At 34.9% G+C, this 27,510-nt stretch overlaps 1 protein-coding gene across 2 annotated transcripts in view; it reads right to left on the bottom strand.

The window, feature by feature from the left end:
• Positions 1 to 27,510, bottom strand: part of SENP6 (SUMO specific peptidase 6) — an 82,244-nt gene that overhangs the window by 28,216 nt on the left and 26,518 nt on the right. The window contains exons 3-10 of one of the 2 annotated variants that reach the window (XM_033002732.2): positions 27,198 to 27,261; positions 26,411 to 26,553; positions 20,067 to 20,168; positions 15,138 to 15,158; positions 9,646 to 9,716; positions 7,985 to 8,121; positions 2,783 to 3,185; positions 1,509 to 1,741 (exon numbers count right to left, since the gene is read on the bottom strand). In XM_033002732.2, the coding sequence (XP_032858623.2) occupies positions 1,509 to 1,741; positions 2,783 to 3,185; positions 7,985 to 8,121; positions 9,646 to 9,716; positions 15,138 to 15,158; positions 20,067 to 20,168; positions 26,411 to 26,553; positions 27,198 to 27,261 (1,174 nt within the window). The remainder of the gene's footprint in view (positions 1 to 1,508; positions 1,742 to 2,782; positions 3,186 to 7,984; positions 8,122 to 9,645; positions 9,717 to 15,137; positions 15,159 to 20,066; positions 20,169 to 26,410; positions 26,554 to 27,197; positions 27,262 to 27,510) is intronic. The other variant, XM_033002733.2, reaches the window with a different exon arrangement.

Genomic DNA, 27,510 nt, shown 5'->3' on the forward strand with positions numbered 1-27,510 from the left:
ATACTTCATTTAAATAAAGTAGAGAAGGCAGAGATTCTAAATCCCTGTAATTAAAATATTTTCCTAGGATTCCTGTTGAAGACAGCTTTTCATTTTTGTCTGCTGGACTAGCTAAATAGTATTATAAAGCTCAAAATTAAAATCACAAACAGTAAAACAGTAAACATTAAAGTGACACTATATTTAAGTAGCCTCTTCAGTAAAAAATTAGTTAATATTTTGACGGAAAAACAAATGAACAAAGGCTTCTTCTATCATATCTGACAAAAACACTGTGATACCTGCAATTCTTGGTAGTTTCCTTGAATCAGTGCAAATTTTGTGTTAAGTTTCACCAAAATTTTTTTTCCCTTTGTGTTCAAAAGTAAACTCTTTTCTACTTTTGTCTAAAATATGCAGTTAATTTCCAATGTTACAACTGGTTCTTAAAGACTGCTCAACAGCAACTTATGGATATACAGAAGAAAACATTTGGGAGAGTTTCAGAAGTCTTAGACACCAGTGCCTTCACAATGCAACACTTTCAATTAATCTAGCACATAACACCAGAATAACTGACATCCAAAACTATTTATCGTCCAAGCTTTTAGCCCCACAGCTTTATTGAAGGGTAGAGGTTCACAACTTTATATTGACAATGGTGACTAATTATATACCATATTATAAATATCCATAATTTCATCAATTACAGCACTAGAATGTTGGCTTCTGAATCTCAACATAGCATGAAGGTTTTGGCATTATTACTTTAATGTTCTAACTCAGAAAACACAAAGGATTTGAGACTGCAGTTGGAGATCTGGTGGGATACTCTTGTTGAACTAAACTCACAATAGTGAAACTGGACAAGTGACCCAAGAACAGTTTAATCATCATTATTAATTGAACACCAGTTGCCACAGGGTATTTATTTTTCTTAATGGCTCACTACTGAGGTAGTTAAGGTTTTAACATACTGTGAAAGCTGTCCCATTTGTCAGCACTTAAGGAGTTGGCTCATAGTGCATTTTTTGTCTTTGTTTATCCAATTCTTGCAGTGGTACTCAACTAAAAAAAGCCCCATCATGAAATCATTAAAATAAATACTATTAATTGGGACATTTGTCAAAGTATTTTAATTTTCAAGGGTCACTATTGTTCCCAGTGTCTCTTTTCATATTTATCTTCATATGCTCAGTCTTACCAGGCAACAGCTGGTACTGACATTCTTCCACAAACTAAGGAGGCCCTTCAGTTTCATAGAGAAACCCTGCCCAGTCTTAAAGAGTATACGTTCAACACAGAAGTATCTATGTTAAAAGCATAATTCAAATCATTATGAAGACTTGTAAAAATATGAACACATTTTCTTATGTTTCCAGTATTATATAAGCAGAGATACTACTCGATGAGCTGCTAAATAAGAAAACAATCACATATAGTCAACTTCTGACAATGCAAAACAAGCTTTTACATTTTCCAATTATGATTTGATTTTTTTTTTCTTTAAACAAAGCATTAAATAGTACCTGATCTTTCATTCTTGCTTTTCTTGGTAGTGTGACTGCAATTTCTGTATCTGTTGTTATACTACCTATTCTCTGTTCTATTCCACAACTGTTTTCCTTTAATGCTGCTTCCACCTTTCCTGTAGAAGGAGCTGGGGAGGAGCGGGCTGAATCTGCAGGACGAGGTGAAATGCTTTCCATTCTCCTAGTGCTGCCACTATCCTCCTCCTCATCATCATCACTAGACAAAACAACTAAACAGAAAATATTAAATTCTCAACCGCTACAGTTCTCTGTAACAGAAATTACTTTTAAGCTATTGCTTGAAAATCAATTTATGTAATTGTCCTGCAGTGCCAAAAGAAGTCCACATCTATCATTATATGATGTTTTTATTACTGTTCATTGGAATCTGCTTGCAGGTGCTCTCTCCCTCATTTTTTATTTCTTACAACTAACTACAACATGGGTATCATAAACCCACCTCTAGACACAGAAGCAGAGCCATACATTTCTTGGTTCAATCAAGAATTCTTCTCTGTGAGGGTGGTGAGACCCTGGCACAGGTTGCCCAGAGCAGCTGTGGCTGCCCCCCCCCGGAAGGGTTCAAGGCCAGGTTGGACGGGGCTTGGAGCAACCTGGGCTGGGGGAACCAGCCATGGCAGGGGGGTTGGAGCTAGAGGATCTTTAAGGTCCCTTCCAACCCAAACCATTCTATGATTCTATGAAGAACTGACAGTGAATAACGCAACTTAAGAAAAACTGACAAGACAAATTACAATTTAAATTGTTCAAATCAGTAAGACAACATGGTCTAGTAAACTAAGCATGGAACTCCAAACATAATTTCCCAAATTCCTGTTCCTTCTTGCTTATAAATTGAGTTCACACAGAGAAATCACAGAAATTAACATTTTACAAATTATGAAATTTAAATAAATGCATAGCTTGAAAGAAAAGAGGGGAAAATATAAAATAAAGGTCAATGACTGTCCTTCCCTTTGGGAGAATGAATGATGGAATTCTGCTAATAATTATTTTAAAATTATAAAGTCTTTTTAAAAAAAAAAAAAAAATCATGAAATAATTTTTGTTTTCCCCAATGTTCATCTTTCTCAGAGAGTACCTCAGTATATGAAAAAGAAATTATAAAAAGGTCCATCCCTCTTCCCCAAGAACACATCCACAAAAAAATTCCATGCAAAATCAGTAATGCAAACCTGCAAGGACAGTTCCTTCATTATACGGTATTTTGGGTTTCCAGTTTATGGCTATGTTAATAAAAAGATACTTACTTGGATCATTTAGTTCAGACGGTCTTGTATTCTTCTGTCTTAAGCTTCCTGTAATTTTAGGATTTTTTGTCCCAGTTATAAGACCAACTTTTCCATTCTGTCGTAACATGGAATGTCCTACAACTTCATTACTCAGTAGAATATCTGTTGGACCTTTCCCAACAGTAGAACTATAAAACTTCTTTGTGTTGAACCCTGTACCTGAAGATTTTTGCCCTGTTGAATTCTGATGTATCGAAGTACGTGATAAAGGTCCCACAGATTCGCTTAATGTCACAGTTTGTCTGGAGACTCTTTGCAAATCCTTTAGAGAAGGACTTTCACAATGTCGGCATTTGGTCTGATTTTCATTTGCCCGCCCACAATTTGGGCAATCAGTAGAATAATCGATTTGTTCCAAAAGCTAGAGGGGAAACACACACACACACACAAAATTATTAACTATGTATGTACATAAATACCATTTCCAAATCTTGCATTTAATTTCTATTCAGAATGAAGACTGACAACAGTATATTAGCAATTACAGTAAGCAAAGAAAGCAAACGTCAGAATACATTTTATTTTTTTCATTTAAGAAAATGAAAAACCTTCTAACAGGAGCAAATGACATTTCTGGCAATTTTTTAAAAGTGATTAATGTTCAACAACTCAGATTTTCCTTCTTGCCTTTTTTCTTTCTATATGTAAAATTTGCACACCATTCAGGTGAATACATCCATCAGCAAGAAGGTCCAAGTTACACTATTCCTGTAAAAATAGTTTCACTGGATGAAAATAAAGTAACCTAAGGATCCACAGAACAATGCTAAAGAGGACTAGAAGCAACCTCTTAGGTCATGAAATTCATTCACCCTCTCAAGATATCTTCTAACAGCCCGGCAAAGCACGCAGAAAAAAAGATCACTTTCTCAAAATAAATAAAAAAGTAAAAAACCAAACCAAACCAAAACAAAAAAACACAAAAAAACCCAAACCAAACCAACAACAACAAAAACCCCACCAAACTTAAAAAAGGGGGGTTGGGGGATGGGAGGGCAAAATCAAAAGAAAAGGAAATACACTGCTTTAGAGTCCAGTGTCTCAGAAAAGAAAACAAGACTTGAGGAAAAGGAGTTCCCCAAACTTTCAAGAGAAAAGCAGGGGCTACAGGGGAAAACGTATCCTATCGCTGAAAAGACAGAGATGTGTTTTGTTTCTCTAACATGTACTAGGTCCCACTTTAATTATGTATCACAAGTGCAGAACTTGGACTTCTAAGTCTAAGGGATTCAATACTAACACATAAGCTACTGAATGTGTACTGAGTTGCATACAGTAAACTTCTAGAACTGAAATTTAATGTACGTTATTGTCTCCTGGAGCACTGAGCTCAAATGACATAACCACTGTAATGTGAACCACTGAAGCTAATAAATACCTACCATCCCAGAAAAAAATTTTTAACCTATTTTTAAAACATAGCTATCATAATTGGCACCCCTCCACTCCCAGCCATGAACACCTTTCTAATAAAGAGGACTTCTTCAGGTGTGGGACCTTCAATCATTTTTAAAAACACATGTAAAGACAAAAGTCATACAAGGACAAAATATTATTTTTACAAAATGTCTGCAATTTAACAAAGCTACACATACCATAGCAAAACAAATGCAAAAAATTCCCACTGTATAAAATGTATCAGACCTTTAAAACCTGAGTGGTGGGATAAGATAGCAAGTGACATGAAAAACTGTGTTGTGCCTCAGTGCTCAGTTATAGGACGTAGTTTTTACAAAGATTTTGCTAATCACATTGAAGAATTTCAACCAGACAGTAAAATATTCAGCAGAAGCTATCAATCATACCTGTAGGATCTCAAGTATAGAATAACTGCACCCCTCTACTTCAACCACACAACAAAAATTTAAAACCAACTTCCTTTCCGTGGTTTGAGAGCCTGCATCATGATGGTAGGGGTAGCAGTGCTTAATTAAGAGAGGCATAACTCTTTTTAGATGATATTTTAAGATAAATGACTACTTAAGTAGATGAGTTCTACCTAGAAATGTGTCTGCCTTATAACTTGTATAATACAGCGTTTTTTAAAAACTTTGAAATCTGCTGTGTTGGTTTTGTCTGGGATACAGTTAATTTTCTTCATAGTAGCTAGTATGGCCTATGTTTTGGATCTGTGCTGAAAACAGTGTTGATAATGAAGAGATGTTTTTGTTATTGCTGAGCAGCACTTACACAGAGTCAAGGCCTTTTCTGCTTTTCTCACCGTCCCACCAGCAAGGAGGCTGGGGGTGCACAAGGAGTTGGGAGGGGACACAGCTGGGACAGCTGACCCCAACTGACCAAAGGGATATCCCACACTGTATGTTGTCATGCTCAGCATATACAGCTGGGGGAAGAAGGAGGAAAGGGGAAGAACATTCAGAGTTCTGGCATTTGTCTTCCCAAGTAACTGTTACACATGATGAAGCCCTGCTCTTCTGGAGACAGCTGAATGCCTGCCTGATGATGGGAAGTAGCAAATTAATCCTTTGCACGTGGCTTTTGCTTTACCTATTAAGCTGTCTTTATCTCAACCCACAAGTTTTCTCACTTTTACCCTTCTAATTCTCTCCCTCACCCCACCAGGTGGGAGTGAGTTGCTGTGTGGTGCTTAGTTGCTGGCTGGGGTTGAACTGAGACATTTGCAAAATACAAATACTAAAGGCAGAGTATCTGTATAGGGCATAATCTCCAAACATTTCAGAATCCAAAGTTTTTGTTATTTTTCAGCTTTGAAGCAGAAAATCCTCCTTCCTTCAAAAATTACATATATTTTTAACAAGTAGAAAGTACAACCTGTTACAATCTAATAAGATGAAAACCATTTGCACTTTGCCTGACAAGCAGCTGGTTATGTCTATAATTCCTCTGGCACAAAACCACAACCAACTCTTTTGAATTGTTCAGAGGTTGCCTAAACCTCTGATTGATCATCTACACATTTTGGCAACTCATGGCTCATGAAAATGCATATGGTTCATGACAAATGCATAAATCATTATGCTAAATCCCTTTAATGTAATAAAGTATAAAACTGTTAACCGATTTAAAAAAGAAAATAAAACCAAGAGTTGTGCTAGTGAATTCATCTGCAGTAAGATCTGTTCTATATCCAGAACATAATATATACCCACAAACTATACAGTCTTACGGGATCATAACTATCCTATGGGACTGGAGTAACGGTTTATCTAGCCCTGTGCTGTACTTTCAGCGGTGGCCAATGGTAGATGGCTGGGAGCACAGGGAACAGAGTAAGGACATATCCTCCTTACTTGATGTAATTACCAATTCAGACATTTCCTGAATCAGTGGTAGATTTTAAATCAACTTGTTTAATGATGATGTAGCATCACAGATTTATTCGTCTCTTGTTGAACTCTCATAATACATCATGTGAAAAATACAGGGGTTTTGCCTTTTTTAAGCTTACTGCTTGACAGTTTTACCACAGGCACTCCACTCGTGTCTGAGAAAAAGAAACCGGTTTCCATTCATGACTGCTAGTGTTCTCAACTTCACAGATTTCTAAGATATGCATGGGAAGAAGTACCAGATGTAATTATTAAATGTTGTTTACAAGTGCAATCTGTCTGATGGCTTTGAATGTAAAATCACACCCCTGGGACAATGTAATCAAGTCTGCCACTGTTTTACCAGGGAGACAGAGAACAGCTTGTTTGAGCAATGTGGTCAGCTACACGCTATCTGGCTCAAGGACACAAAGTTGCTGATGCTTCCATATACAGCTCCAGCCCTCTCTTTCCATGTGTATACAATGTAGTTCTGAAAGTCAGTACCATGGCTTTGGAATAGGGAGGAGTATGCTGAAAGAACACCTCACTTTCACACATACACAGAGTCTTCTAGTCAGAGCTAGGAGTTACTGCAAACGGCCTACACAGATAACAATCCAGCCACAAATGACGAGGCCGCTCTCCTTCCTCTCATGCAAATTCACGTAATTGTAGGGAAGAAACTTTATGTATTAAAAGATGACATTTGTTAGATCTACAGAGTGAAAATTATTTTATCAAGGCAGTGACAAGATTCCATTTATTTTTAAATTGTTTCCATCAATGACCACTTCAATCTAGAAGACTCTTTTCTGGTTTTGTCCCTTACCTGACAGGATACAAGGTGGGCTGCAATGAATATTTAAACAAGCATAAATAAAGTTATCAATGTAACAATTAAAACAAACCCCACAGAACTGTAATGTCTTTTGTTTTGTTGCTTCATTACTTGCTTGTATAGATCATATCTGTATAGATATCATATGTAGATCAAAAATTCAGCTGTTAGAATTTCCAAGTAACATAAAATTAATTAAGTATGTAATGGAAATGTGTAAGAGTAGTACCAAATGATTCATCCTAACAAAGAAATACCATCTGACTTACTTTCTAATACACAGGCACAAACACAAGCCAATGATATATAATAATCACAGATCTACTATCTACTTGTTTGTTTGTTAAAAAGATCTCCTTAAAGGAAGTTTTGCTTTGATAGTTACGCAGTGTGATCTGCATGTGGGCATTATAAATCTTCCATAGTAACCTGAGAAGATAAGAAATACAGGGAGACTTACAGGAACCGCCAAAATACCTTACATCAGGTATTAAGAACAGTTCCAGAAAAAACATTATGGTTGGCTGCATCTAGACCTGAGAATGCCATTTGGATACCTGTGCTAGTTTCACTGAGAACGAGAGCAACTTAGTAAGAAGTACTTGCATCTTTGCAGTACCTGTATCTTTATTCTTATGACTACAGAAAATCATGACACTAAAAAAAAAAAAAAAAATAAAATTCAAAAGAGTAAAATACTGTTCTTCTATTTCATAAACAGCAAACCAAAATTACTAGTTTCTTGTTTGTTGATCAGCCAATCAATTTAAACACGGGTTTTTTTGCTTTCCAATGCAGCATCTGTTTGTTCAAATCAGAAAATAAATATTTCGTAGCTAGTATCAATATTAACACTTAAATATGTCTATCATCATAACATTTTTTAAAAATGTAGTTATGTAAATCTTCCTCCCAACTCTAAGGATTTTTAGATCATTAACTTATTTTACAAATGAATGTCCATTTTTAAAATATGCATCAACTTTTAAAGTTAAACAGAAATTTACATGTTTTTAAAATCTAACCCACCTTTAACTGAGTTAAGCATTTTTTTGTAGAAGATAGAGTCAAGTCAGCTGGATATGAATTGCAGTGACGTTTTTGTTGCACCTTTCTCTTAATTTCAGATTCTGATTCTGACTCTTCTGTGTTTTCCATTATACTGTCTAAGAAAGACAAAATGCAAGAATGTTATTAAGAAATGTCTACTCATATGCTGTTAAAATTATGATCAACATATTTCTTCACATACACTAACTCGAACTAAACAAACACTTTTTTAAACATCTAAACTACACTGCTTCAACGGTCTCATGATCTGTTGTATGAATAAGAAAAAAATTCCCCAAAGTAACTCTGAAAATCTTGTGTTATTATTTCAGTGTCTCTCGGTGACAATTTGTAGCTTGGTATCTTTGAAGGAGGCTTTGGACTTGAAACTCTATACTAACTATACAGCTAGAATGGAGCAACCACTACCCACAGTAGGAGGGGATCTGCTAGATTATGCCGATGGTAATTTTCACTAAAGGACTGCTGGTGAATGCATTTAGAGTAATTGCAAATGTTCTGTGTAATTAGGATTTATTCCTTCAACACAGGACTCAGCAGTACAGTGAACTATACTGCCATATCCTATTTTATACTGGGGCATTCATTTGAATACTGGAAGAGTATAGGAACAAAGAAACACAAAATAACAACATACAGAGTGAGATTTTCTTTTGAGAAGGGCAGTATGTTGTACAAGACTGCCTTAATGGTAAAAGTGCTATTTATACTCCCTAGTTTAACTGCAGTCTCCATATTTGAATCTTTTAAAGTCTGTATTTTTTTTAATAGATATGAACACTTTTTCAGTATACATACTGATAGTCTCACAAACACCCTACTATTAGAAGATATCTCAAAACTAAAGAATGACTTGTTTTCAAAAAGAAACTATAATAGGTGCTTTTTAAATAAGTTAACATACTTTTGCATAGAACTGATGAAGCTCTACTTAACATTAACCTAAAAAGGCACAGCAGAATGACTGGCCAGTGCAGACTGCCAAGCAGCTGAATAGCAGGTTTACTGACTGTATCTATATCTGTACTGACAAAGTTCAAACATGCAGTGATTTTTCTTTTCCAACTTTGCAATTTCCACACCTCAAAGCAAACTGTATTTTTTCTATTGCATCTCCATCAATGGTCCCTAACCAACAGTCTAAGAGCATATTTCAGCTGAGCAGTGCCGATGCTGGCTCTTCTATCCGCTACATGAATATACTTCATGTCAACTGTTATTTATCATGTCATATCTTGCACAAACTAACAGTGATACAGAAGTTCCTCATCAATAATTCAAGAACGAGCTGGGGGCTTGGGCTCAGGCTAGATGATCTCCAGAGATCTGTTTCATCTCCAACAACTGTATGATTCTAAATTTTCCTAATTTCAGTTGTTTTTAATATAACCGAAGCCTAATTTAAAGTTATTTATAACATGACTGATGACTGAACAGTTTGCAGAAGTCTGTCAAAAAGAGCAAAATCCTCCCTTCATGCACAAAATTATATAAATCTAAAATAACATGATATTAGGATGCACTAAAGCTTACACAAAGTTTGACAACACTCTTGCCCAAAGCAGGTATTAAAAAAATTATTCAGCTTAAAAGAAATGAGAACTCTAAACATAACTTACCCACTCCTTGAGACCGTGGTAATCTAATGTGGTCAGTTTCTACTTTCTGGAGCTGAGGGGGGTATTCTTTTCTGGAAAATTAATTAGACAGACGGTTATTCTTTTCACAGACACCATTATAATTTAGCCAGAATTATACATGAACGAAACAAACATGAAATGTATCTGAAAGCTACAAATAATAAATTCTCCTGTTACATGCTATTTGTACACTTAAAAAAATATAATCAGAACAGTAAGAACAGCTACAGTAAGGGTCTTAGAAACATTTCTGAACTAAATCCCCTTTGATAGTTATCAATAGTTCAGGAGTCTCTTACTTTCAGACCCAAGTCTTCAAAGACTGAAGCCTGCATCTCCTCTTCATTCATGAAGTACAGAATAGATACTTTTAAGATCCAAAATAGAAACAATTATTATTTTAATATTAAAGTATATTCCACAAGTTCCACAATTTTAAAAACATGAAGAAAAGATGCAGAACAAAGAGATCTGACATCAAAAATTGTTGTGGCCAAAAAGTGAAAAGAACAACACAGAAGAATACATAGTTCCTACATATTTGTGTTTTAAAATGTAACAATATAAACAAGTTAGTGGATAATAAAACTTTTTTTTTGCTAGTATAATTTGCATAATACACATATCACATATTTTTGTGCTAATTAATACAATATAAAACATTATAGCAAGATTTTTTTTGAGTCTCCTGAGAGGTATTTTCAGTTTACACACACGTGTCAAATTGTGCTACTGTCAAATTCAGATTCCTGAAGCTCACTGTATCTCAGTTACTGCTTGTGGCAGGTCGCTTTCTCAGCTATCTTTCCCTGCTCTGCAGCTGTAGCTTACTGTTCCTGTTAAAACGGATGACAGCACACACCTGAAACACAGAAGGCCTTGCCAACAACTTCAGTGGAAACTGTTTTTATTGGCAAGTTAAGCCAGTGCACTGGGCTGCAAATGGGTCACACACATCCCATACTGCTACCTCTGATTACAAGGACATAAATCAACAGCAAGGGGGGAAAGAAAACAGCTGTAGGCAACATCTCAAACTAACAGCAAAATTTTGAGGACACACCTGACAAAAATTTGGCTATGGCTGAAGTAGACTTCAGCGCTAGGCATAATTTTTTATTTCTTTCAGCACAGCATCAAATCAAAAAATCTTTGAATTTTCTGCATTTCTAGGTAATATTCCTCTGGGTTTTCCCATATTTTATTATTAACTAACATATTTGGAACAAGATTAATCTACAGTGCCCTTTGGGATACTTCTTACCTAAATACAAACACATTTTATTATGTTGAAGGGCTGCAGCAGCACGAAGGAAAATTTGGGCAGAAAGAAGGATTGAGAAACAAGCATGGCTGGATTGCAAGACAGAATGTAGGGGTGTCATAGTACTTTACCACGAGTTCCCACAAACCTATCACAGATGACACATTAAGCAGTTTATTTGTTACTGACTGTGTCAAACGTTTCTGAAATAATCTTGCTCCCCCAAGAAAGTTTTTTTTAATCCCTTCACACATAAAAACTGAACCAAAATCAGAAACTCAACATGAATATTTGTTCATAATTTAAGAGTATTATTTTTTTGAACATTTTCTTTAAAAATTTAAATCACAAGTGATTACCTTAAAGACAGAATTGGTGGAAATATAAGGCAGAGCTCAAACTAATCATTACATAATGAGAAGCTCTTACTATCAAAACTAATGTAAATGACATTCTAAAGGGTAGAAAACACCATGTAACATCATTACAGGAGATATGCAAAATATAAACTTTCCAGTAAGGATGCATGAGCTGTTGTCTGACATGTTATAATTATCTTCTAGTAGTATTCCATAACAATATGCCTTGTTTTGAAGATAACCACTGTCAGAAAAAGTATTTTCTGTAAAAATGTTTTAAATATAAAACATTTAATTGTTATTTAAGAGAAACAATATTGAAATTATTTGACATTTAACTGAAAGCAATGAAAACAGCATGGTAGATTTAAAATACTAAAACTTCTTTTAAAGATTAGTTTGACAATTCAAGGTCTCTGGACAGTTCAAAGTTATGATCTTTCTTCAAAAGTTGTAGAGGTTTGTATTATATTTTTAACATGACACAAATATTTATCTTTCTAAGATGATAAATTCATCACCATATACTGCTAAATAATTTTTTTACAATAAAACGGAATACAGTAGTGGCACTATTTACCCTTGTCTGAATTTTGTGTTATCAGCATAGACTCATATTGATACTTACTAAATGGTCAAAAACTTGCAAGAATACACAAGGGCTACAATCAAATTAATATCTTCTTTCTCCCACAATGTAAGACTTTTACTCAAATGCTCACAATGAACCAGTAACACCCAAGCCTAAGCTACGAAAAGCAGCTCCAAGTCAAGTAAGGCTTCCCAACACAGTTTAACTTGGTGAGCAATTCATGGTCAGGTTTGAACTTGCTTTGCGTCAGAAACAAAAGTGAAGACAATTTTAGACACTACTTAATTGTAGATTTCATCTGAAAAAGCTTTTTTGGAGACAGTGTCAGCCCTCCCACAAGAAGGCAGCAATTTGAAGCACCTCCTATTAGTTTCCTTTCCTGAAAACCCCCCACGCAAACAAAAAGGCAGAGCTCACCACCATAAAATTTTTACAGACAAAAAAGCAAAGGCTCCCCCCTCAGCACAGTGCTTGTTGCCATTTGAACATCTGCAGATCCACTGATACCTTCTCCAGTAAAGAACTTGCTACACTGAGCGGTTTAATTACATGCAAGTACCAAAACAGAATGGAAACTATTGGTTTTTTTTAAAACTGATTCAAAAATGACATCTATCTTTAAAAGGACTATTTGGAAAAGAAAAAAATTCTCGTAAGAGATTAAAAAACACAATACTTCAAAACAAATGCCTCCTTGCTGTTAAATCCTAACTTAAAACTAACAGTTTGCTGTTTCAAAAGGAATAAATGAGGGACTGAACCGCTAAAAAGAAAGATGCAAAACTATCTACATACTGTGTGCCTAACAAAAAACAACAAACACAATATCGATTGCTGTGCCTACCATGCTAGTAGATATTAAAAATATACTTTTTTTTTTTTGCCTGTGAGGTTTCTCAAAAATATTTACAAGATTTAGATTTTGCTTGAAGAAAAGGCTCCATGCTTAGAAATTAAGTAACTTTAGGCATCTCCTTTATCTCATCCATTACAAGCAGTTTTGATTTTAACACCTTTAAGCACAAGGGATGTAGACCAGTAGTTGATAAAAGCAACCTCAAGAAGTAGTAAAGCATCAAACAGCAAAATATTAATTACAATACCAAGAAAGATCAGGCTCCTCCTGCAACAGACATGACAAAAATACTGAGGTAGTCTGGACTGTGGGAAGTCCTGAACTTTCAACAGATCTTAGCAGCTAAACAGTATAGCATTCTTGATTAAACATGTTTTGCCCAGACAGAATGGTATCACCTATTTAGTATTCTCAGTGCACATTCAAGATGAATGCCATGTCCCTTTGCTGATGGAATTGGACCTTAGTATCTTCACCTTGGTCTGGCAGAGAGACTTCTGTGACACCCTCCAGCCCAAGTGAAATTTTCGTATTAGAATTACTTCTCTAGGGGAAGAAATAAGGAAAAAAAAAAAAGGGGGGGGGGGGGGGGGGGGAGTGGGGAGGACAGGGTTAACAATTTCTGTCTGTGCCAGAAAGGAGTAAACCCAAAGAAACATCTGGATCTGGGAATTTAGGATACAGTGCTGTCTTAGAGCAGAGCTTTCAAAACTACCCACAATTTGATATGAGGCACATCAAAAATACCATGTATATGCAAGGCTGCATCAACTCCTAAATTTTTTGAGGTGTAGATTCACAGAAGAGATGTGTTTAATGCTCAGCCTGGCTCTTTGACAGGCTGCCTTATTCAGCCTTTCCTCACTCTGCCTCTGTATACTACCTACTTGGAGTCATATCACTTCAGGCAGGCTTTTGGTTCCTACATCATTATAGAAAAACAGAGTAAAGTATGGTAAGATAGAAGCAGAAAGCTGCTGAGGTGAGATTTACCTTCAGTGACTTATAGGAAAATCAGAGCACAAAAGTCAAAGGCTGGAAGAGAGAAGCAGCAGCACAGGGAGTTGGGTTTTTAATACGCAGGTCAGTAACCCCATTTGGCCCAGAAAGTCAGGAGCTTACAGCTGCACTTACCATGATGGTAATGATTAAAACTAAATTTAGCAGCTCCTGCCTAAATTATCTTCTTCCCCTGCTAGGACAGCAACAAAAAGCAGGGAAGGAAAAAAGAACATATCCAGTAGTACTAGATTAAGAAGCAACAGGTGCCCCAAGGGAAAATTAAGATCATCAGCATGCAAATCAACCCTAGTCTTCTATGACATACACTGACAAATTAAAAACATTAATAGCTGAATAGTTATCTAATAACATAAATGCAGCACAAAGAAAAACAGGAAAAAAATACATGAACTCAAAGCCTATGCAGCAAGAGAATGACCAAGTCCCTTCTTACAGGGCCAAAACTAACTGATGAGTATCTCTGATATTTCTTTTAATAACAAAAGGCAGTAAAAAAAGAAAGGCTTGATTTTACTACTGAATTAGAAATAAATCTAGAAAATCCTGAATTCACAAAGAACAGATCTACACTATATTTCTGTGTTATTTATATCATTATTGGTTAAACATTATATACACTGTTTAAGCAATTCAACCTAGTATCAAGCATATAATGACAAAACACACCTGCGTAGACAGGATATTTACAAAACCTCAATTCATTACTGTGCACAAAACTTTTCCACTAACAAAAATTTAAGCTATATAGGAAGAAAAACAAATGTATGCTATTTCATATTACTAACAAAATATTAACAGCAATAAGCCAGATGTAAAATGAGTGAGAAATGAGCCTGAAATGAGCAATGAAAAACCGGTGCCTGGTTTTGCTGTATGTCTTCTGTTAATTGTTTTAACATATATACTTCATGAACAGAATGTACACAGTAATGCAATAAAAACCTTTAATGCTAGTCAAACCAAGCTGAGATGACAGTGACAGCTGTTAAACACCCTACCGAGATACGCTTCAGAACCATGCTATTACCTAAAGTTTGCTACTCTATGAAAAGAATTAGCAGTGAATTCTTAAATTCCAGGGAAAGTTAAAATTTATCTATTTGCCCACTGGATATATAAACATAGATACATTTCCAGCGGAAATGTACCCACAGTTCACATTAACATGGCATTACTTAGAGATGGATCTAAAGGTCCTTTTTCCGTAAAAGGAAGTAAGTGAACCACAAAAACAGAAGAAAAACAACCAACACTCCTCACACATGAGCAGAAATGATTGACTGGATTGAATATGCTTTAATTAGCATTCATAAAGCATTCATTCGTTAATTTTCTTAATGGTCATTGCCATGCTCATTTCATCAACAGTAAGCTTACCTTTCCTTTCGGTCCAGATTGCTTAAAATATGAAAAAAGAAAAAAAAACATAAGATGCAAAGACCCACATGCGTTGCACATCACTAAATTCAAGTTATTAAATAGAAATCGTAACTGTTTCATTGTCTCTTGCATTCACTGGACTAGTTTTCAAATGAGCATTATTATTTTTCACAGCATTTTTGTAACAGTAGCCATAGACAAACAAACGTTACTTCACAGACAGCAATGGTCAGTGATCTAAATATGACATTGTCTTGCCCCTTTTTCAGTGTGTAAAATTTGATTAATTCTGAACTCAACCTGGTCATTTCACTTGATTCACTGCAATGTAGAACCTGACATGACAGAATCTTAATATATGAATTAAGATCAAGCCTCATTTCCAATCCCTGATTGTTATGCAAAAGAAGATAAACCAAATTAACAACTTGTTTCTAACTATTCAAAAAATATTTAATTGTTTAAGCTGAGAAAAAAAAAAAAAAAAAACAGAAAATACTACTGAAATATTTAGGAGACCACATGTAATCAGCTACTGGATAGAGAAGGACAAACAGAACCAACTAGCCTCCTCCTGAGGTTTGGGCTAAAAAGAAGCTCTAAAAATATTTAAGAATTAGGGCCATTAGTTTCAGAAGAGTCTCCTTTAACATCAGTGAATGTAGATGGTGCTCGAAACCAAGGTCCTTTGTATACCAAGGCTGATATAAAAATAGACCTAACCAAGAACAGCACAAAGACAACTTGAAAACAGTATCTTTAGCTTTTAATCCATGTGGCTGTTCCTTCCAAATATCAAAAGTCTAACAACTATCTGTTGTATATGCATTATACTAATATTATTCTAAAACAGAACAAGTTCAAACTGTTTCCTGCTTTACTTCAGTCAAATTAAAGAGTAATGACATTAGAGTAATAATAAACTAATTCTTCCATTTTCACAAACAGAACACTCACAAGAACACAGTAAATTCTCTACCTCTCTGTAACCAAGAGGAACAGCAGGACTGAAAGTAAACCAGGTAAGAAAGTAATCCTGATAATCCTACAGAGTGCAGTATGAAAACACAATCTCCACAGTTCTCTGGGCAGAGTAAAAGGAATTCAAAACTGAATGTGACAACTGGAACTTAGACTGGGGTGGGGGGAATCAGCCAGTGCTTCATGAAAGTGGGGAAAAATTGCTTCCAAACAGAGCTAGCTTTTACAAACAATGACCACTGGGTTTGTGCAGGTCACGTGAGTTTATAAATCTAGTCAGATTCAAACCAGGTCTGTATGGAGCCATATCCAGTACCTCTGTATCCATGGCACAGTTAATATGTAACTTGAATTAACTGTTTACAGGTGCTGTAGAGTCACACTGTTAAGAACTGTAAATTTCAATGCTAAGGAAGCTTAAAGGCAGGAAAAAAATTTCCAGAATGCCTCATATACTGTACACTGTCATTAAATTAGATGTGTCACTTGTTTTAAAATCATAGAATCATTTCAGTTGGTAAAGACCTTTAAGATCATTGAGTCCAACTGTAAACCTAACACTGCCAAATCCACCAAATCCCATATTAATATAATGCATTTAAAACAATTCTCACTTTGACATCTCAAAGATTAAGAAATGAGAGTCCGGGGCGGATCCAGGAATTATAACAAGCAGTGTCCCTATGAATTGCTTCATTCAGCTCGTGCATAAGATTTGTTAGGCATGCTGTAGGTACATACATGCTATTCCAATGCCAAGGTCCTGGAGAACAGTCAGTCAATAGCGTAACTTAGAACTACACAATGAAGCAAAATAATTTGGACCAACTACAGCACTACGCTAAGCTGTATCTGAAAATCTCTTGTATCAGAAGTGAACAAATTTTAATTTAATCTCCAGATTTCACTGGAAAAAACATGTATTAATATTTATCAAAATATTATTTTGAAATGTCCAATTTTGTTGTACTGGAAACTTATATTTTAAATGTGAGTGAAACAGATACTCAGCCAGAATTTAAATTAACATGCATGTGCAAAGAAGTTGGAGAAAGATATGAGAAATACAGTACACATCACAAGATCCAAATTCAACTTGATAGAGATTAAAACTGAGTTTCATAATTAGCTTGCCCCATGTGACACCATCCTCACCCAAAGAACCTTGTATAAACCACAGAATCTCTAACACCAGTGCCAGAGTCTCAATCTGCTCAGAACTAATTTCATCATGTTTTTATTTTTGGTTATCCTTTCAATAATCCACTATAGATTCAAGAACAATATGTTAGGTCACTTAAAACTATTTTCCCCATGTTTTATGGTATGGTAAACAGTAATAACAGTTCTACAAATGCAAACAATGTAAAAGAATACATCTTTGTGTTGCCTGTAAATTAGTATAGGAAAAAAACACCCACCACCTTAGAACTCACTTTCCACACTACCAGCTTTTCTTTGTCTTGATACATACCTAGTATTTTATTTTTGGTTCACCACCCACATTCACTGTATAAACTCCTTTCTGAGGAGACACCATCAGAATTTGTTTTTAAACTCAACTGTTTTCTAATGTCAGTAAAAACTAGCAAAAAAAAAGATATTAAAAAGTTCCCAAACAACTAAAAATATATGACCAAAACAAATTACCCACTGGAATTTTGTATTATGAACAGTTTTATAGTCCTATTTTAGTTATTTATTTTTATAGCAACTATTGTCTTCTCACTGATAAACCTACATTTTGATATCAAGAAGCCTTGAGATGCCTCCCTTTTTCTTAATTAAAAAAAAAAGTATGACAGGAGGCCATATTCTATTAATTTTCAATTATCTTATTCAAAAACATATTTAGAAGCAGCTTTTAAAAAGCAGTCATCCGAGTCAATTGGCAAAAGATACTGGAATTAAGAATCCTTTACACAGTTCCTCTATAAAGCTCATCCTCAGTCAATTAGACCACATTGGTTCTGACATCTTCTAGTAGTAAAACATTGCTTGGAATTGTTATTACTATTTCCTCCCTTTGAAACTCCTAAAGCATTTTTAGTGTAAGAGTTAATTGTCTGTTGGTAATGTAAATGAACTACAATAAAAACTCCAAAACATAACATATTAAGCAACATTTAAGATAACTGCTATCCAATTACATCATGCAATATTCAGCTTGTCTATATTATGCATTCATTTCCTTTCTGTGAGTCACACATACAAAGTTGCTATTTTTTTTTTTCCTCACATTACATTGTAGGTTTACAAAGAAGCAAGTCCCATAGGTGGGAAAGGCAAGCAGGCAAGTCTAACATCTCCTCAAGATTAAGAATCACTGGAGTGGACTCTCTTGCATGTTGAATAAACCTATGACACTTAACTAGATAAGATGAATCCATGCTGACTGGCTGTCTCAAAGAACCATCTTACAGCAAAGCTTAATCAAGTACACTAATAACATTAGGGTCAACATTCAGAGAGCTAAGAAAGAGCAGCCTTGCATGATTTTGCTTACTTCATATCGTTTTAATTAGCACTGCAGATCAAGATTTTATCTCTCAATTAAAAAAAAAAAAAAAAAAAAGAGTGAAAGGTATAAAAGGTAAAAGGTAAAGGCCTGAAATCTTAGAGATCCCCCATGTTTCCCTCAATGGAACACTGAACAAAAATATTCTAAAAAGCACTGCATGTAAGAAAAAAAGAGCACAGCTGGTTCAGCCTAAACCGCACCGGTAACATAAACCTTGCCTTTCAGTTTAATCCGTGGGAAGAGTTCTGCCAACCTTCCTTAGTCACCCCTGCCTTGCAATGATGGGAAGAAACATAAAGAAAAGGGAGATCTCTACTACTGCATCCGCTATTACTAAGGGAAAGGAAATGTCCATGCTATTTTCCATTTACAGATGATAGTACAGTTAGAAATGGAAGGAAGCAACAATGGGGTAGGTCCTCAGAGACAAGACTGCAAAATCCATTTTTCAGTCTGTTTCTTCAATGTCAGATTACCCTAATACATTTGGATCACATCATTCATTCTCATTAATATATGGGCTTTATTTTTTTGAAGATAGCAAATGAAAGCAAGGGAAGTAGGATGAAAAACAGGATGATGCCTACATATGATCCCACCACTCCCAAAAATCTATACTAAAAAACAGAAGGGAAGAAAAGGGGCAGAAGAAGGAGGTTACAAAATGCTGACAGGATGAAGCACTTAAGAGGGCTGATGGATCCATTAAAGTAATGGATAAAAAAGAGCTCTGAATGAGAAATTTTGAAACAAAATTCTTTACAGCAATGGTTAGGTCATATGTTTGTGACACATGTTGGGTGCAAAAAGCCTGTAAAAAAAATAATTTTAAAGCAACCCTACAATTTATAGAAATCTGATATAATTTTAATTTTTCCAAACAATTAAGTTTAATTCAGCACGGCTGAGTAATATTCTCCAGTTTCCAGTCACCTATTCTAACAATTATTTATATAAATGCAAAACCTTGCTTCTGTGACACATCCCAGTTTATATGCTTTATGATCTATTTAGACTACATGGGATCAACAGATCCATAAATTAATCTTTAGATGGATTTTATTCAAGCTGGAGTTGCTATGAATTAGTATTTGATGATCATGTCAGTTGTGTGAATTTCTACTGCACGCTATGTTTATCCATTTCAAAATATTTTCTAAATGTAGTTACATTAGCAGGTGCTCTCCTACTGAATGTGACACAGTGTGCTTTAAAATTAGTAAATTTTAAGATTATACAATAGTAAGTTCTAAATGGTAAGATTTGTGAAACTTGAGCAATTTAGATCAAAGCTCATGATCAAAAATGCACCATGTAATTACTTATGTTTCCTTACACTTCAGAGTCTAAAGAAAGCAATTACTTACAAAACCAGAAAGGACTTTTTTCAATTGGAACATCTGGAGAAACAAATGTAATCTTACCTTTGGGCTGCTGTTTTTACTACTGCTGTCTGTGCATGCGCATGGTGAAAACGTCTACCATGTACCACAGTTACAGGACAAGACACATTCTGAGCATTTTCACTGCAAACATACAGAAAAATGGTTTAAGAAAAGACTCTGGTGTATTTGTACATAGTCCTGCTTTTATAAAAACAGCCATACAAACCCAAAAATCAACAAAGTATTTCTGAATCAATAATACAACTTGTTAGGATCCTCTGGCAGGCATAAAAACATTCATTCTAGAATAAAATAGACAAGTAAGAATATGCACAATGTTTTTTTCCTGAAAGAAAAAGCGAAGATTCTTTTCAAATTTTATCACCATCCAAAACACTATGAACCAGCTCTCCTTCACTCAACCCTGTCACTGCAAAAAGACACTGCCTTTATTAATGAAATTATGACTATTTATAGTTGATTTTTTACTTCTACGTATACATTTTATGAAGGCATAATATTAACTTCTTTAGTATGACTTAAAGGGCATAATATGTGAACAGACTGAATTGCACATTCAGGAATTTCCCTCTTATTACTCATGAGAGAAAATAAATGCAGAAAATATATGAATGTAAGATGGCTGGTAACTGAAACAACACAACACATCTCAAAAAGAAAATAAAAGGATTCTCACGTGCACAAATATCTCAATAGTGCTCTGCACAGAGATAGTATATTCACCAATATCTCTTAGCATTTCTTTGGTTTCTTCATTTGTTGCCTTTTGACACTTTAATCTCATTATTATGTAAAAGAAGTAATTCTGGAGAGATTACTTACCATTATCCTTTCTAGTAAAAGCTGATATAAAGATATGGTAGATCAATAATATAGTAGTCCTTCAAAGATTGTTAGACCCTAATAATTATCCTGCACACTTTTGGGACAGGACACAAACCACTACATTTGAGATGTTCAAAAAACAAGCCACTTTTAACAGCATGTTGATAGTACAAATACTTTTAAATCATGGAAATACAACTCTTAAACTTTGCTTGTAAAATTAACTGGAAAATTTAATTTCACTAAATAAAGTGATATGAAAAAGCATTCTGATTGATTCAAAATATTTCTCAGAAATATTACTCAACCGAAGTTTTGCTCCCGCCATTTGTCCTGATATGAACAGTGAAAAAAAATGAAGGAACAAAATTCCCCAAAAAGCTGATAATCAATTCCTAATCCTTTCTCTACATTTGCCCAAAAGCTAAAAGCAAGCAAAGTGCTAGCTTGCTTTGTAAATCTGTTTTCAGTTTAGCACTGCGAACCCTTTTACCGAGTATCAGAAGCTTTCAGAGCATTTCTGACTGATCACAAGATGACTGTTACAATCTGATTGATCATAACATAACAATAAACAAGATCTATCAAAACTGACCAAACGGTAAAACTCTCTTTTCTAGAATATGAAGTTTAGAAGCATCATAAATGTTCTGACTTAACAGTTCAGCTCCTCAAAAGTATCCTAATAGCATCCCATTCAAGCACCAACTTCTTGAAAGGTAAACATACTCATCCCACACGCTCCCAAATCAAGACTGTGCAACACCAGCTGGTCAGTCATCATCCAGACTAATTTACAGTCAACCTTCTGTTTAACGTTGTCACCTGAGAAATAAAAAGCTGACAGCTATTTGCCCTAAATACTTAAGGGTATCTCAAATCGTCTCTGGCTTCCAGTTAAGTGACTTTGAAAGAGATACTAGAAAAGAAAACACAAGCAGAGTACAGGAATGACTTCTCAAATGTTTAAGACTTAACGAGTTTAAACAAGCAAGCAAGTCAATAAACATACCTAATCTCATGTTTTATCATTTTATTTGTTGAATCTGAGCTTTGCCAAACTATTATGTTTGTGAAACTCTAAGTCTTGTGCCCTTGCAGCACAAAAAGCTGTTAAGCAGCACTGCTTTCTGCCTCACACTTAAGTAGTGAAAAACACCAGTAGGTGCTGGAATAGAATATCACAGCCTGCTGGGTGATCAGATTTGAGTCAAAGCAGACTGTTCTAGATGGCACACTGAAATGGCTCATATGGTGTCAGATATGCTTCCAAGTAGGACAGCGGTAAAATACAATCTGCTCTACAATCCTGTTCTTTGAACGGAACATACCCAGTGCAGACAGAATCATCAGAAAATTTAATCATGAAGTACTAGCAAGTTGCAAAATAGGCACATCCCAACTGAAATCTGGGTTTTCAAGTTTCAAGACAATTAACATACAACACTAAAACCAGGGTAATGTAATGGTCAGAAAGTTCCTTGAAAGAACAAATGTTCTAGAAGTCTCAAAAAACTCAGAACATATTAATGATATATGTCTCTTTGACATACCATTTAAAGTCCAGGGTCTGATAGAAACAAGGTTACACTATCATATTCTATCAACTGATCCTATGAACTTCTTAACACTAGAGGTTCATAAGGAAAAGCACAGAGGAATCTCGCAGTGGACAAAGGGCTGGATCTAGAAGTAGTAAAAGCATGACATTTCAGGAGCATAGGACACAACCACAGACTATATTAATTCAGCTGTTCATCAAATAACTTTTTTTAAAGAAATATTACTAAATAAAAAATCTAAAAGGGATTTAATAATGTGAGAAAATTTTATACAAGCTATTGAAAACTAGTGAAGGTAAAAGCAATTTAAGTTAAGACCTCATGATAAAAAAAAACCAAAACAAAACAAAACTCAAACAACAAAACTATTCGGGTTAAGAGTTTGATATTGGATTTGCTTAACCAGGTAACAGTTGATAACTTTTTGGTTGGTTTATATTTTTATACATGCAAGTGCAGATGTACAGGGAACATTTCTTCTCGCTGTCCTTGCATATCCCTTCTTCCTATCACTCGATTCCTGAATTTTAGGCAATACTGTACTACAATAATACTAATTTGAGTCAAGCCCCACTGATCGGAAGAGTTTTTCATCCCTATTCAGCAGACAAGACGGGAAAAAAAGAGACTTCAACTTTGTGATACAAATCACTACGAGTAGCTCAAGAATCTCAAGTATCTGATTTTCCTGCACTTAATCTAGCAGCTTAACTACATGATCAACCTTCAGGATTTTCTCTAGTTGAAGAGTTCAAAATATTGAAAGGGTAACTATTAAGCACCTTCCGTGCTGCACGTCAACATGAACACACCACCAATCTTCACTACAGACAGTGACTGGATCACAAACCTTTATAGATTTGGAGATTTTGTTGTGATACATGCGTTACAAGATGAAACACTATCACAATTAAGGTATTAAATCAAGACAATCATTTATAACATAATCACATTTTCAAGCAGACTTAGTGACCAAAATCTGAAAAGGAGTTACATAATGTTGGTAGTATGAGTTTTAATCAAACATCAAGTGTTTACAGCAGTCGCAGTGGCCTACACACATCCATTACTCCCAACTAAATTCCTTCATTAACGACAGTTTAGTAAGAAGAAGGTAGGTACTTATATTTTCCATTTAAATTCAGCCTACAGCTCAGTAATAGACAGAAGTGGATATCTGCTTTCAAATTAATTATGTGACCTTTAAGTAAGGTAACATACATGCAACGTTTTCAGGTTTTTTTGTTACATTTTATAAATCATACTAAGTTTATAAGGTAGTATTTGTCAATAGAAGGCAGTCCCAATCTAAGTAACAGAATATCTGGACTAAATGTTTAGACTGTCTAAAAAACCCTCAGCAATTATTTACCTTAAAAACAAAATAAAACCCACATACCTTTCTGGAACTTAACACACATATACATAGTAAAGTATGACTGCTTTAATAGAAAAAGGAGAAAAAAATACATATTACGGTTGGATTTCACTATAAGTCCCACATCCAGACAGAAGAAAATTCTAGTATTCAGAGGATTAGAGATGTCTTAATTTATATGGTTAGGTACTCAAAACAAACAGCAAATACAATGTAGAAGCGCAGGCTTCTTCATTACTCTTGATTTTTTTTTTGTTTTCAAGGTAAATAACTGCTGAGTTTTCATAAGAACTAGCCAATTTGAAAAGGAGAAAGCCAGAAGTCAGCATGTTATTTTATATATCTGTTGTATGTACTAAAAAGTAAAAACTGAAACACAAAACATCATTATCCTTGGTTTCTGCTATGCAAATGAAGTACTATGATAATTTGTGTAAATGTAAAAAGAACTAAAAAAGGGATGGAAGGAAGTACCCATGTTCAGAGTTGGCAAGAGCTGCCAAGGAAGTGCTTGAATGTGTTGAGAAATAATAGACCACTGTGCAATGGCATAACTTTTAACCTGTAACAAAAAAACTTGCTATTATTAAATCCATTTTATTTTAAATTTTTTTTTAATTTCCACTAACACCTTATTTGTCTATCAAAAAACCAAGACATTGTCTGTATTCCCATCAAAGTAAGGAAGGGAAAAATGTAGGTGCACTCATCAAAAAGCTCAGTGAAAACGGTTTTGTAAATGTCTGATCTGTGGATGTGCTCTGATCAGGTCTGAAACATCTGTGGAGAGAATGCAATGCTTGTTTTTATGTTTTGTTGGACATTGGTAAGGCAGTGATTTTGATTTAGGTTTATACAAACAAACCCTATACAATAAAACTACGGGCAGAGGTGAATCTTTAAACAGTAACAGGATGGGAGAGATTAATACTTAAGTCTACAGTCTTTTTTTGACTTCATTAATAGAATATTTAGCTAGAAAGCATGACTCTTCAGGTAAGTTCATTACTGAAAACTTACTAAAATGTAAATAAAGCATTACAGACACTTAAGCTTATTCAAAATAACCCAGTATGCAATACTTAATATCCTGTAGTTACTGTTCCAAACAGGTTACATATACCAAAACAGTCCCTTACACAATTGTATGTTGGTTATAATAACAATACCTTGAACTATCACAAGTGCAGAATTTCACCCATCAGTGAAAGTTTCACTGTTCTTTGACAAAACTAAGCCACTGAAAAAAAGAATGCAGGATAAGAATATCCTTCATTCACCTAATAAGCTAAACTGTTGTTCGTGTGGTCCTTACAGCAGTAATCCCTAACAAGAAAATGTTCGTAACTGGCCTCCTTTTATCAGAAAATTCAGAATCTGTGGGGGTTAGTTTTGGTTTTGGTTTGTTTTTTGTTTTTTCTTTCTCTAAGAGTGTGCATGAATTTAAGATGATCCACTAGCTACAGAAAAACTAAATTAAAGCAGTATGTATTACATTTGGTTAAGAGAGTGGGTGAAGGGCCATCTAGGTTTTGAAATTCAACAAGATAGATTAGTATGTGGGAATAGGTTACAATTACAACATAAAGGCAAGAAGAGTCCTTATTTTGACTGAAGTATGAACAATTCTTGTATTCATTCTTATCTATCAAACTGCTGAACCACCAGTCCAGACTGGAAATTCTGGATTTGTTCCCCATATGTTAGGCTCAAAGATCAGAACAGCAGGAGAGGACACACATCACGAAAGAACTTCAAGGATTTATTTTGTAAAGTGGTAAGATGGTCCCACTAACCAACTGTGCTCTATGGAGCAGCATGCAAGAATGAAGGCAAGGACATCCCTCGTACACCTACACATGGGTTAGGTATTTGACAACTGGCCCAACTATAACTAGCTATCTTATGAATTATTCCTTCCTGAAAAAATAACCAAACTGAGTGCACTTTAGCAATATGAAACACACCCAGAGAAAGTTACATGAATCTATCACTTATTATATACTAAAGAGATCAGTCTGTTACAAGCCAGGGACAGTAGTAACAAGCAAGTACAGCACTGAATGCTTAAACACTGTTCCTGTCAGCAATAAATGCAAGTGACAACCTCAAGCTATCATGTAAGAGTACAGATATTTGCTGAATCCTTTAAAAGAATAGTCTGTGACTCCTAAATCAAATGACGTCTTGCAGTAAGAAAAACAGAAAATGCAAAATGCATCCTGAGTTAAGCTTGGCAATTCAGTCACAGAAAGAAGAAATTCTCGATGGGAATATCAGAAATAGTCTTCGACCTGCTAACACTGTAAAGAGAAAACAATAGCGCATGAAGACAACATTGGTAAGGTACTGACAAGTATGTCAATGAATGCTCTAACTATATTTTAACAATCTTCTGGTATTGTACTAATGGGCTATTTAACATTTTGGAAGAGGAAAGACCTTAATAATCTAGTTTTCTGTCTGCTCAGAAGCACAGAACATCACAGCTTCTTAAAATGCACAGCAGGTAATGCAAGCGTACGAGTTCTGTTCATTTGGTATTGATTTATATCAGTGATCAAGCAGGTAAGTAAACATAAAACTAAATGTAGTACCTCAGTTTCTTGCTATTTCCCATCATGTTGAGGCCAATTGAGTTCCCTTTAAAAAGCCTCAAGCTTGCAGTTTTGCCTCTCCTTGCATATGTTTTTATGGAATCACCACTGGTGCCGACAGCTCCAGGACGACAACGAAGTGACTGTAACAACAGAATTTACATATATTAAAATACTTGTATAAAAGTTAAAAGGAAAAAAACATATTGCAAAATATTTATATAAATATTACTTTGGCTTCATTTTCAGAATACTAAATTTAATGTAAAATATACCCTGTGTGCACCATTATTCACTAGGATTCCTTACTAAACAAAATATAAATATTTTCAAAGTATGATGAAGCATCTTGCAGTTGTAAGCTATTTTAGTATCAATAAATAAATAAAAACACCAAAAGCATGGGTTTTGCCTATGCATCATCATCTTTTATATATACACACACATATATATTTATGCATACAAAATTGTGAATCTGACAGTAAGCAATAATGGGATATAATGATTAATATTTTTAATTAAAAAAAATCTTATTAATGAAAATTGTCTGAACTTAAAATCAGTTATTCATGCTCATATTTTAAGAATACTATACAAACCAATAAGATCTATAGGAGTAAAAGGAACAAAAATGTTAAGGGTAGGCAGAGAAACAGCTTGAGCATAAGACCCTAAATCAACAAAAACTTTCATTTCCTAATACCACACAGATGACTATGCAACATTGTTTAAAAGCCTCGGAAGCTTTAAAGATACAATTTAACCATGGGGTAAACAGGATAGTTACCTTTCTTTCTTCATTGGGACTGAAAGGCCCATCACTGTCATCTATGCTGAGCAGATTTGCCTCGCTAGATAGGTGTGGGAGAGAAAAGCAGATACATTGAAACGCAACAGAGCACCAGCAAAACATTTTAAACACACAAAGGGAGTATATCTTCCTTCTAAATTTGAATGCATCACATACATATTGTACATATTTACCTAAAATAACAGGAACATACAATGGGCAATGTAGCAATCCATATGTATTATGTGAGCCTGAACTTACACTGTACATCAAATTATTTCACAAAAAGCAAAATTAAAATGATATTATT

This window comes from Tyto alba, unplaced genomic scaffold (genome assembly GCF_018691265.1).
Source record: "Tyto alba isolate M040663 unplaced genomic scaffold, T.alba_DEE_v4.0 Super-Scaffold_40, whole genome shotgun sequence".
In the NCBI taxonomy this organism is placed as follows: Eukaryota; Metazoa; Chordata; class Aves; order Strigiformes; family Tytonidae; genus Tyto; species Tyto alba.